The 13001-nt window shown below is 33.3% G+C and overlaps 1 protein-coding gene across 50 annotated transcripts in view; it reads right to left on the bottom strand.

Moving 5' to 3' along the window:
* The window catches only part of MIPOL1 (mirror-image polydactyly 1), a 387061-nt gene that overhangs the window by 331469 nt on the left and 42591 nt on the right, over positions 1-13001 (bottom strand). For 20 of the 50 annotated variants that reach the window (XM_063596040.1, XM_014347549.6, XM_063596039.1 and 17 more), the window contains 2 exons: positions 5264-5401; positions 4596-4674 (listed from right to left, as the gene is read on the bottom strand). In XM_063596040.1, the coding sequence (XP_063452110.1) occupies positions 4596-4614 (19 nt within the window). In that variant the 5' untranslated portion in view covers positions 4615-4674; positions 5264-5401. Of the gene's footprint in view, positions 1-4595; positions 4675-5263; positions 5402-10128; positions 10217-11914; positions 12052-13001 lie in introns of all 50 variants that reach the window. The other 30 variants (XM_008957156.6, XM_034937464.4, XM_063596043.1 and 27 more) reach the window with 4 other exon arrangements.

The raw sequence follows: 13001 nt of genomic DNA, 5'->3' as shown, positions 1-13001 counted from the left end.
TTATAGAAAAACCATAAGAATCATGGATACAAATGATACTTGCCAGTCCAATTCTAAAATAAGGAAGAAGACAACTGTTTTTTACTTAAATTCAGTAGGATAAAAAATTTTTAAATATTTACTAGCCTCCAATAAACTGAAAAATGTAAGAATTCTATTTACACAGCCATTCTATAAGTGCTTTTTCACCTTATTTCAAATAAGTACAATGATTCCTGATTTAGAATCATGATCATGTTTTAAGCTTAAAGATAAATTAAAAATATGTAATCTATATCTAAATTTAGATAATACATAAATAAAAATAACTACTTGTGTGTAAAATATATATTACATATGATGATCCCCCCAAATAATAAACCTAAAAACAATATTGAACAAACTCATTAAATTGAAAGGTTTTGGTCAAAAGCTTCTTCAAGGTATAATTCTCATCATTTCTTACCTTAAATTGGTAAAAAATATATATATATTTACAATATAGCAGATTTAATATTTAATTTTGGTAGGCACAGTAACCTTTTGTAACCTTTCTTAGGGAACACTGACCCCTAAAGGTTCTAAATTTAAATAAGTTTCACAATTTTCTAAATTTAACTGGTATCCAGATCTCATTTTTACCTACAAAATTGCAAGTATGTATACTTAGGGCAGACATATTTACCTGTAAATATGTAAACTATTTGCAAAGAATTGTTGTATGCTATAAAACTACTAAACCATGTATCTGCTAATAAAAATCAACATTAATTTAAGAAATGATCAGGAATTTGTAACAGTATTCCAAATAATTATTCATATAAGATTTATGATCTCTATGTCTTTTTTCTTACATAGTTATGTATATAAGTAAGTACAAAAAAGGGCTAAACAACAATAATTTAACAACTCATTATTTCAGAGGGTCTAAACTCCTTTGATTATGACATTTCATTTTTTTCTTTTTTTTTTCAAAAGAGAACCCTTAAATAGAAGTTTTCACAAAAAGGCAAAACATCACTTACCCCTTAAAAGGCCTGAAGATGGTAACACTTTTTTTGCTGGCAATATATGTTTATTCACACACACATTGTTTTTATCAACTTACAAACTACATTCATTCAGGGCTGTTTTTTTAACTCCTTAAAGAAACTTGGGAGCTAGATACAGTTGTTTTCGCCTGTCATCCCAGGGCTTTGGGAGTCTGAGGCAGGAGAATTGCTCGAGGCTAGGAGTTTGGGACCAGCCTGGACAACATAGTGAGACCCCCCAACCCCTACAAACCATTTTAAAAATTAGCCAGATACAGTGACTCATGCCTGTAGTCCAAGCTACTCAGGAGGCTGAGGAAGGAGGACTGCTTGAGCCCATTAATTCATGGTTACAGTGGGCCATGATCATACCACTGCACTCCAGCAAGGATGACAGAGTGAGACTCTGTCTTTAAAAAATATGCATATAAAAAAACACTTGGGTTTATTTTGTAGATGTCATCACCCAGCCCATCTACCAACCTCAGCTTTCCATTTTCCAAAATGTCTACAATGACAAAAACAAAGAAAAACATAAATGGTTCTATATGTTACATTATCAATCTTATCAACTCTTTGACTTAAAATATTTCAGAAGTGTTTCTACAGTAAAGCTAGCAAAAAAATGGTCACTTCAGCACTCTTTAAAATGAAATTTGTAAGATGAAATAAAGGCATATCTGTGTAATACAAGTTTTAATTAACTTAATTTCTTTTAAAATTAGTAAAATTATACTAAATAAAATAACTATTCAAAGGAACCGACTAGGAACATTTATGTAAGATAGAGCTTTGAAGCAATTTGTGATTTAAGATAAATCCCATGAACCCTGACATCAGGGAGATGACTATGTGAGATTTTACTGTTTAAACATATCTGTTATCCCAAGACTTGAAAGTTAAAATATTTATGTTTAATTTTATTTCCTAATATTATTTAATTTATTGAGACAGTCTCCCTCTGTTGCCCAGACTGGAGTGTGATGGCATGATCTCTGCTCACTACAACCTCCGCCACTGGAGTTCAAGTGATTCTCCTGCCTCAGACTACCGAGTAGCTGGGATTACAGGTGTGCGCCAAAACACCCAGCTAATTTGTGTATTTTTAGTAGAGACAGGATTTCATCATGTTGGTCAGGCTGGTCTCGAACTCCTGACCTCAAGTGACCCACCTGCCTTCGCCTCTCAAAGTGCTGGGATTACAGGCATAAGCCACCGCATCTGACCTTTTTCCTAATAATGTTTAATAATGGATCCTTATAAAAGGGAATGTCTTATTCCTCTTTCCAATGTCAAAAAGATGCCTGTAAAAATGTAGATTTTCCTAATGCTGTATCAGTCATGTCTGCTGTAAACTGTCTATGCATCTATATAGTTTACTGTGCCTACTGTAAACTGTCTATGCATCTGTATCTTCAACCATAAAACTTTCCTTTTCATAAGTATCCCAGAGCTTCATCAGCTCCTTCCTTGACATCCTTCCTGATTACTGGACATTTGTCAGTAGTACTTCCTCTACAGTCTCTATCTCTTTAGATATATTAAAAATAACTCCTTTGACTCCTTAAAGATCGTTTGGTCTCTAATTTGAATATAACTCTTACAGCAATACGATGTGTGAATGAGAAACACAACAGATGCATCATTATTTGCTTCCTTTTTGTTATTTTTTTAACATCAATTGAGTAAAATGCTTTTGAGCTCTTTAAAAGAAGAGTATCTGCTTACTTACTTGAATAAATGAATAAACATAGCTATAACAAATTAGTTCCTAACTTCATACCAATACATTCTTATCCACAACTTGAATATATAGAGCACACCAAAATTAAGTGTCACATAATACATGCACTATTAACTTTGCACAAAAAACCTTTAACTATCTTACCCAGATATTATATGATTGTTTTATATAGAATTACATCAGCTATCTGGATTCTAAACTCATAATAAGCAGCCCAGAGTGACAAATAAAAAGAGAAATTACTAATGGTGGGTGCAAAAACAGCAAGAAAATTTGTTAACAGTATAAAAATCAAAAACAAAATCCAGAAATCAGAAAAAGGCACTCAGATCTTTCTATAACTCAAAAGAATGTATAATTGTTAACTTATTCAGTACAATGATTATAGCACGGTCCTCAAAAATGGACTTTAACCTTCAAAAAAGGATAAAAATGTGGCAGGACTATGCTGAACAGGAGCCCTGTTGGGGGAAGGGGAACCAAAAAAGGAAGAGATGCACACAGTGTTTTAATAAGAATCCTATTTTTTAAATTATAATACAAGAGGAAATTTTAAAAGATGTACATAAAGGTTTAAGTATTCAAATATATGTAATATCATATTCAGAAAGAATCATTTCCCAAGGATTCCAAATTTTCAACATTTTACTGTAATAGATCTTAAACATCTCTTGCCCCCTCCCTTATGTCTGCTGCTCTTATCTGTCTGACTGTCCGTCCATCCATCTACCCATCCACCCATCCATCCATCCATCCATCCATCCATCCATCCATCCTTCCATTTGTTTTTCAGGCCATATCTCAGTCTGTCTCTGTCTTCAGACAGTCTTTCCAATTCTATCTGTCTCTGACTGTTCTCTGCCTCTCAGGCTGTGTTCCTCCACAGGTGCATACCTGTGAATCTCTTCTTCTCTGTCTCATATATGTGTCTTAATTTATTTTTCAATGTATGTATCTTCTGATCTCTGTCTTTCTCCTCTGTCTGCATATATACATGTCTGTCTCTCATTCTCTCTACTCTCTCTCCTTACTTTAGGTGTGTCTGTTTCTCTGGTGGATTTTTCTTTTTCACTCTGGCATTTCTCTCTCTGTGTGAGGAGAGAGAGAGAGAGATATAGATATAGATATAGATATCTGTATCTTGTCTCTTTCGCTATATGTCTGAAAGAGCCATATCTTGTCTCTTTCACTATATGTGTCTCTTGTCTGTATGTACATCTCTTTCTCTGTATCTGTCCGCATGCCTGTGTCTCTGTCACTCTCAATGTGTCTCTTTTTTTTCTCTGTCCCTCACTATACATCTGTCTCTTTCTTACCAAGTCTCTTACTGCGGTATCTCTCTTTCTCTATGAGTCTCTGTGTATGCTTCTCTTTCTGTGTGCCTCCAGGTGTGTGTCAGTGCCTCTATGTGTTTCCCTCTTCAAGTATCTTCCTTCCTGTGTCTCTTTCTCTGAGGATCTCCTTCTCTGTGTGTTTTCTTTCTCTGAATGTGGCTCTGTACATCTCTGTCACAGTCATTCTGTCTCCTCTGTCTCTTTGTATGTAGGCGTGTTTCTCTTTCCTGGTGTGTCTTTTTTTTTCTCCCTCTCTCAATGTCTTTTCTGTGTCTCCTCTGTGTGCATGTGTGTGTCCCTTTCTCTCTGTGTGTATGTCTCTTTTCTCTGTGTGTCTTCTTTGTATCTCTTTCATAATCCCTGGGTCTCTGTGTGCATGTTTTGTGTGTGTGTGTGCGCACTTGTCTACCTCTGTCTAATATATTGGTTAGAACAAACACACTTCACTCAGTGCCTTGAACTAGAACAACACCTGGGGCTTGGTATTAATACCTTAAAAGTCCTTACCTTTTGACCAGTTCTCCATTTGTATTTCTGTTCTTGTTTGCTCTGGCAATGTCTCTGGTTTTTGCTCCAAGATTTGCAGCTAAAATAAAGCCAACTCTAGATAAATAAACTGAAAACAATATATCAGAACACACCTAAATCTTACCTTTGTTTAACAGAGAATTTACAGGATAAATGGTTTTCTAAAACATTTACAATGGGACAATTAACTGAGAATTTCAACAGGAGAAATTAAATCTTTTTCTCAGAAAAAGGTTCTTTTCTTCACACTTGTACTTTAGTATATACAGTTCAGGTTAAGTTTTTTAGACATTCATGCTGATTTGGGTAGAGAACCATTTAATTTATTTAACTGAAATCTTCTTCAACTACAATTTTAAGCATTTAAGAAAAATACATTTTTACTTTATTTGTCATAAATTTTATACCAAAAATTTCATATTTACTGATTTGAATTTACTGTGTATATATTCATATAGATGACTTTAATAAATTTTACTTATAAAAGTAATTTAAGAATATTACTCTAATTTTAAAAAACATAAAGACCACCACTAACTTGTGGAATTACTGATACTCCTCTCTCTTATTTGTTTTTGTAGTAAACATGATAAAACACTATGCAAGTTTTTTTTTTATGCTTTTAAGGAGAATAAAATTAGATTTACCTCACAGATAGAACCCTGCGTTCTTTAAAAAGTCCTCAAATAAAGCTGTAGTAAGCTTCTCCTTTTCCAATTTCCTCTAAATATGTTGACTTGGAGTTGGCAATCTTTTTCTAAGTTTCTCATTTACTTTTGGATTAGCTGAAAATATAGGAAGTTATTAATATCAAAGAAATATGTTCCAGTCAATGAAGCCATTTCCCTACATATTGCCCAAAAAGGTTAATAATAATTGCAGTATTTTAATAAGAGATTCATATACCAAGACATGTAGAAAATACAGTCTTTAATAACCTCTGGAGTATTTTAAAACATGTCTTACAGGCCTTAATGTGCTTAGTAATATACTATTTAAAACCATAATTTTATCCCTCTGCAATATACAGTCACTCTTCCTCATCATTTACCCAGCTAATGAATGCCAGCAATTAGTAAAATGTAATCCCATTGCACAATCGTTTTAGTGCTTTTAGCACTCAGAAAAGTAAACACCAAATTAATACTGCTCAAGCCATATCAGATCCTAGTTGGAAGCAAGCAATTATAGTTCAGCTCCTCAGGTGTAATTAAATGATTGGAATGATTTAGTTCCATAAATGCAAGTTAATTCATAAGCAAGCAACAAATATACTGGGAGTAATTACAAGAAACATTGACAGTCTAAGCAGGGCAAATTCTTTTGTAAGACTGATGTAGTAAAATGCTGCCCTCTCCTGGGCATTTAAGGGAATAACTCAGAGCCAAACGAAAAAATTCCACAAAACCCAAGTTTTAGAAAGCCTCTAGACAAAATAACCAATATATCAATTTGATTCCATGACTTATAACAAAAATCTAAATTAATACCTATATTATGATAATTTATGGACACTGAGATAATGATTTGTCCAATAAAGCTCTGAGTCCCAAACTACATCTATTTTATATAGGCGATTTCTACACTTTTAATGAAATAAAATAATGCTTATGGCAGACTGCAAGTGAAACTTCTAGTACCCAACGAGACTGCCAGTCAACACCTCTGTTCTCTTAATGGCAAAGCGTAACTTGGCTGTTATGGATAATAACTAAACTATGCTTTTATATGTAGTAAAATATGCATGGAAAATGTAAAACAAAATATTCAATACTGTTATGACTTTAAATAATGATCTAAAATTAATTTTTTAATAAACTTCAATAACCAAAACAAAAACCTGAGTACTATCATAACTGTCATTATAGGCATATTTCAAAATGTAAAGAGTAACAAGTACTACACAAAAATGCATCCTGTTTTAGGTCATTCCCAACATTTTACCTTCTTAGGCTAAAATTCAGGACAAATGTACTTATATACTAACTACTCAAGTGGTCCTTAACTTTTCACACTAAACTTTCAGAAGCTTATTTATTATACTCTTAAGTTATGCTATAACCAAAAAGCCTGTGTTAAAAATATGTATTAGTAGCCTTAAACCCAAACAGTATCATCTCATTGCCTTTCTGTAATTTGAACATGTTCTCTGATAAAATATTGCAATTAGCACAATAAACGTTTACTTCTTCAAAAAATGCAAATGGTCCTTGGCAGAAGATAATGCTTAACACTACACCAATATTTTTGGAGACGGAGAGAGCAATAAATTAATGTCCTTTAAATTTGCTTTTAAATGCATTAAAATAACCACATTCTAAGTCATAACCAGCACAAACCATAAAAATAAAATAAATCAAAATATTAAAAAGTCCTGTCACTAAGTTTAAAATGTACAGCACATTTGCTTTGCCCTTGATGTCACAGTCTTATTTTTCAATTCATATCTTGTACACTGTAAGTTAATTGCTTTTGGAAAGTACTTATTATTCATGTAAAAATTAATGTGCCAATGTGTTTAAATCCTCTTAAATGACCATTCATGCATCTTTCTTCTTTAAGTACCAATGAAATCTGTCAAAAGACATCAATGCAAAATGGTCTTAAAGGAAAGTTCTAATAGAGTTTTTTTTTCTGCTAACACAAGATTTTCATATTCACCAACTTTACTTAAATTCCATTAATTTTTTAAGCTACTTTTAATAAATTCACCAAGTAAAATTTTTAGGCCCCATAGTCTGTCATTTGTGTTCCAGCTGACATTATGAATATTAATAACAGTGTTATCCTGATTAAATAGGCTTCATATGAAATCCCTGTGAATCCTATAGCTCAGACATCTCATTTTTCCAACTCTTTATGAATTTGGATTCAGACATTAAACTGGAAAAATCTTAAAAAACAGATTTAGTGGCACATTTGCATATTCTTCAGCAAAAATTAGATGTTTTAATGTTTCAAACAATTAAAACATATCTACATATAATAGGAGAAGATTTCTGTAAAGATGCAACATATTTATACTTCTTTTTTAGGACAAAGGATTAAGACTAATAAAATACTAATTTCTGTCCTTACCTTAAAGATTTGATATCAAGAATTTGTTTTCAGTCAAAAATTATATATTCACATTAAAACTAGTGGGATGATTTTACAGTAGACAATCAGATAAATTGGGTTTCTTAATCCAAATGCTAACATTATATTAAAGACAAAACATATAAAGATTACGTTATTACTAATCTACACCAGGTTCAAGAAGCAAAGTAAAATCAATTTGCAACTAAAGTTTGTTTATAAGTTGTGATGGAAAAAATCACCTATTTAAAAAAAAAAAACTCTACTATAACCAACAGAAGATACATGAGCAGCTGTTAAATTAAAATATTCTCCATAATAAATTCCTAGCCTCATTCCTCCAAGCTATTTTTAATTCTGAAAAATTTTCAGTATATAAAAAAGGAAGTGGTGGGGCATGGTGGCTCACGCCTGTAATCCCAGCACTTTGGGAGGCCAAGGCTGGCGGATCACGAGGTCAGGTGATCAAGACCATCCTGGCCAACATGGTGAAACCCCGTCTCTACTAAAAATAAAAAAAAATTAGCCTGGCTTGGTGGTGTGCACCTGTAGTCCCCAGCTACTCGGGAGGCTGAGGCAGGAGAATTGCTTGAACCCGAGAGGCAGAGACTGCAGTGAGTCAAGATTGTGCCACTGCACTCCAGCCTGGTGACAGAGTGAGACCCTGTCTCACAAAAAAAAAAAAAAGGGAAGTGAGTCTTACATGGAAGAAAAGAAAAATAAATAATAATTAAGCAAACTGCACACCTTTCTCTCTCTCTAGGTACATAGGAATCTCAATATATCTGATAAAGTTTCCTACATGCACTCACCAAAAAAAAGAAGGTTGAAAAAATTTAAACAAACATCCCTATGCTCTGAAATGTGACTTGACTCTCCTATTTACTCAGCATTAAAACACTTCATGAAACAAAATTTGTTCTTTGACCAGTCTGAAATTTCTAATCTGCCTAAAAAATTGTAAGTAATTCTGACATTTACCCTTTAAAATTAAATAATGCCTTTTTGACAGAGAAGCATTTAAAAATGGGATTTCATTCCCCAATGCAACAGTATCCAGGATTTTAAAAAACATTTTAAATAGGAGATGCTCTTCCTACCTTCCTCCACAAAAGCCACACTTTAGCAAACGTTTTCAGCTGACTTTGGTTTATGCCATATTTTTCATATTTTCTTAGCTTAATCACAAATTTGTGTAAATTGAATCCAAGTATCAAACTAGAGATCATTTACAATACTTCATTTTATCCAACTGTAATTTTAGAAAAACTCTGAATTTTGTATTTTCTAGCTTGAGAAATGTTGATAATTTCTGCATTAAAATAGTTTCATAAAAAGGAAAGCACGCTATTTCAGAGAGCCAAATATTTTATCACACAACACAATATAAGCAAATGTCTTACTATTGGATTTTCATCTTATTATACAAAAGACTCAAACATTTATAGCCCCTGACACGTTCTCTCCCCAAAAGAATCTCTTTCACCCAGTGTGCCTACTGCTTACCAAGCTCCAGATAACTCAAGTTCCTCAGAGCTATGAAAAGCAAGAAGAGGTTCAGGAAGAAAGGATAAGGGATAATAGTGGCCCTGTATACCACAGCTATACAAATTTAAAAGGCATATATTTAAATTACTTGACCCCACAGTTCCATTACTAAAAATATTTACAAAAATATGTAAGATATTTTTATGTACAAAGATATTCATTAAAGCAGTTTTTATTTGTAAGAACAAATACTATGCTCCAGTCATGCTGGTCTTCTTTCTGTTCTTCGAACACACCAAGCTTATTCTTGCCTCAGAGCTTTTATCTTGCTATTATACTCTATGCCTAGAATTCTCTCTTCTAGATCTCTAAGCCATTTCTCTCATTATGCAGGCCTTGCTCAAAAGTCATCTCTTAATAAAGGTTTTGCCTGGCCATCCCATCTAAAGTAGAAACTCTTTTCTCATCACATTACCTGCACTACTGCCTTCATGAAACTGATCTGTTTAGATTTTATTTCATTGTTTTTGATATATCTCAGCAACTTACATGTAAACAGGGCCCTTGATTTTTCTCCTCCATCTCCCTATCCTTAGAAGAGTATCTGGCATAAAATATGGACTCAGTAAACATTTGATGAACAGACAGGTGGATGGACAGGTGGAGGGACATGACTAGCAAGAAACTAGAACTAACATAAATGTCCGTCAATAGAGAACTGGTATAAATAAAATGTGGCTCAACCATATGGAAAACCTATATGGTTTATACCATAAATGCAAAAGATCTATATATACTATGTGTATACTATGAGCCAGACAATATTATAGGAGTTAGATATAAAATGGTGAATAAGACAAATAGATTTCCTATACAAATATATCCTTGGTCAAAACAATACAGGCACAAAGTATGGATAAATTAAAAACAGAAAAATTATACTCACATATATATACATGCTTGAATAGGCACATTGTTTTTTTACAGAAGTATACATAAGAAACTATTACCAGTGGTTAGTCTGAAGAAAGGGCCTATGAGTTGGGGTGGGGAGACAGAATGAGGGAAAGAAACATTTATATTTCATTTTATATTTATAGGTATAATTTGGTTTTTTAATTGGGTGCATGTATTACTTCTAATTTAATAATTAAATATTTATAAATAATATGGAATTTAATAGGAAACCTTGAAGGACATTATATTACCACCGAGAGGCCCAAAATGAATAGAAAGACAGTGATCTTCATGACACCCTTGAAACTTTGAAAAAACTATTATTGCCTAATTAATCTTTTATAATTATACTTTGTTATGATTGATTGACTGCTTGCTTGCTGGCGTGTTTGCTTGGATTAACTAGCCTAAAAAGTTCAAAATAAACTAATACATATGGCAAGAATTTCTTGGAATAGAGAAGTTCAAAATGTAAGAGTTTCTGAGAATTAAACAAATGTTTCTAAAAATCACATTTCTTAGTTCAGTTAGGGACTATTTACAATTGTCTCAGAATTCAGGAGTCTAAATTCAGGATTCTAAAGTTTAAAAAATTTATAATGAAAATAAATTGTTTTGTATTATTACATTTTATGTCTATCACAGATAGTTCCCCTTTGTTTATGCTTCAGTGTTCAAAAAATTACCATGAAAAAAGACTAATTACATCCCATCATTGAAGGTCAATGTAACGGTTTCCGCCCACCTCCCCACCCCCACTCCCTCACCCCCACACCCTGCCGCACCCGTAATAGAGACCAGTCCTCACTATCTTGCCCAGGCTGGTCTCAAACTTCTGGACTCAAGCGATTCTCCCACCTCGGCCTCCCAAAGTGCTGGGATTATAGGCATGAGTCACTGAACCTAGCCTAATTTTATGTGTCAACCTGACTAGGCCATGGGCTGGCCAGATATTTACAAGCATTATTCTAGGTGTGTCTGTGAGGTTGTTTCTGGATGAGATTAACATTTGAATCAGTGTACTGGGGAAAGTGGACTGCCCTCCCTAATGTAGGTGGGCCATTTAATCAGTCAAGGTCCTGAATAGAACAAAAAGACTGATCTCTAGAAAGCAAGAGGGATCTCCTCTTGCCTTACTGCCTTCGGCTGGGACATCAGTCCTTTACTGCCTTCAGACTATGAAATATTCACTCTTTTGGGGCTCAAGCTCAGTAGTCGTTAAAATGGAAATATACTATCAGCTCTCCTAGATCTCAGGCCTTCAAACTGGCACCAGAATTGCGCTACTGGCTCTCCAGGGTCATCAGCTTTCTGACTGCAGATCTTGGGACTTGTTAGCCTCCACAATCACGTAGGTCAATTCTTATAATAAACCTGTGTGTGTGTGTGTGTGTGTGTGTGTGTATGTGTGTGTGTGTCACCTACTGGTAGTTTCTCTAAAAACTAACCATAAAAGGACATCAAATTAAGAGGAAATTAATACTTGGTGCTTCAAATATATGGCTTCCACATTTTCAAAATTTGGAGGGTAAGACAATATACTATTTTGAATACTGCAGTAGTCTTTAGTGCCAGCTGCAAATGACACTTTGAGAATGAATATGGCACTGCAAAGCCTACTGATAAAAAGCAAAATTGTAAAACTAGTATTATTTTCAGAAGGTAATCGCATACCAGGATTTTCTAAAATATCCTGAAACGTTTTGCCCTAAGCAAAACTAAACTAAATCACTTAATCTAGCACAGAGCAGAATATAAAAACAAAGTCATCTTACAGAATAGTTTCTCCAGGGAACAAATAGCCTGTTTTCTTAAGATCCGTGTGGGTGCCAAGTTCTGACGCACTGATACACTCCTTCATACAAAGGTTTACATTTCCATACAGCCACCTGAAGTTCCTGGCAAATCAAAGCTGAAAATGTATTAGAGTAAGCTAAATTTATCTATAATGACAACTGTGATAAGTAGCCACTTGAAATCAAACAAAAGAATGGCTATCAGAAAATGTTTTCAAAAATAAAGTTAAAAATAATCATTTAGGTCTTTAATTCATCATATATTATAATGCTTACTAACAGATTTTTCTCAAATTGAACAAAAACCATTTAGCGATTTTCCATATTTTCTGTAGTTTAACAATAAATACTAACAAAGAAGACCTTAACAAACAGAGGCATATACGGAAGAATAAATATATCCTAATAACAAGTCATACTTTGAGTTTTAAACATGTAATGACAATTTTATAATTGAGCCATAATTGCACACTACACTCCAGCCTGGGCGACAGAGTAAGACATGTCTCAAAGAAACACCAAAAAATACAATATTTATCTATGTAAGTTGCTAAAATTACTGTAGCTAATCAATCCCAAAGGACAGTGCTGCATGCAGCCTACGTACTTCATTTTTAAAAACTGTAATATTAAAGTCAGCTTACAGGTTATAGAATACAATTACTAGAAGTGAAGATTTTAAAGATAGTAAAATAAATTAGACTTATAGTTCCAATTTCTTGTTCATTATCAAGAATGTCACAGCCTCCTCCATTCATTTTTCTGAGAAACTACAAAAGCTGATTTAATTTCTTGAGTCATTCTTAATAAATGTTTTCATTAATGAAAAGCATGTAGTAAAAATATGATCCCAAAACAGATGTTCCATAACATGGGATAAAAATGCATTATGAAAAGAAAAAATAAAACAAGCTGAACTATACATACAAATTTCCTTGAAGAAACAATTAGTTTTATTCTTCCTGCAACTTAAAATTATACTTTCAACTATAAATTTTATGTAAGTGTTGTACTCTTTTTTACCACATTATAGTTTCTTAGGATCCAGAAATATATGTTCAACTAC

The sequence above is a fragment of the Pan paniscus genome, chromosome 15, assembly GCF_029289425.2.
Source record: "Pan paniscus chromosome 15, NHGRI_mPanPan1-v2.0_pri, whole genome shotgun sequence".
Lineage (NCBI taxonomy): Eukaryota > Metazoa > Chordata > Mammalia > Primates > Hominidae > Pan > Pan paniscus.
Note: the sequence above shows the minus strand (reverse complement) of the source record. Positions and strands in the feature narration are given on the sequence as shown.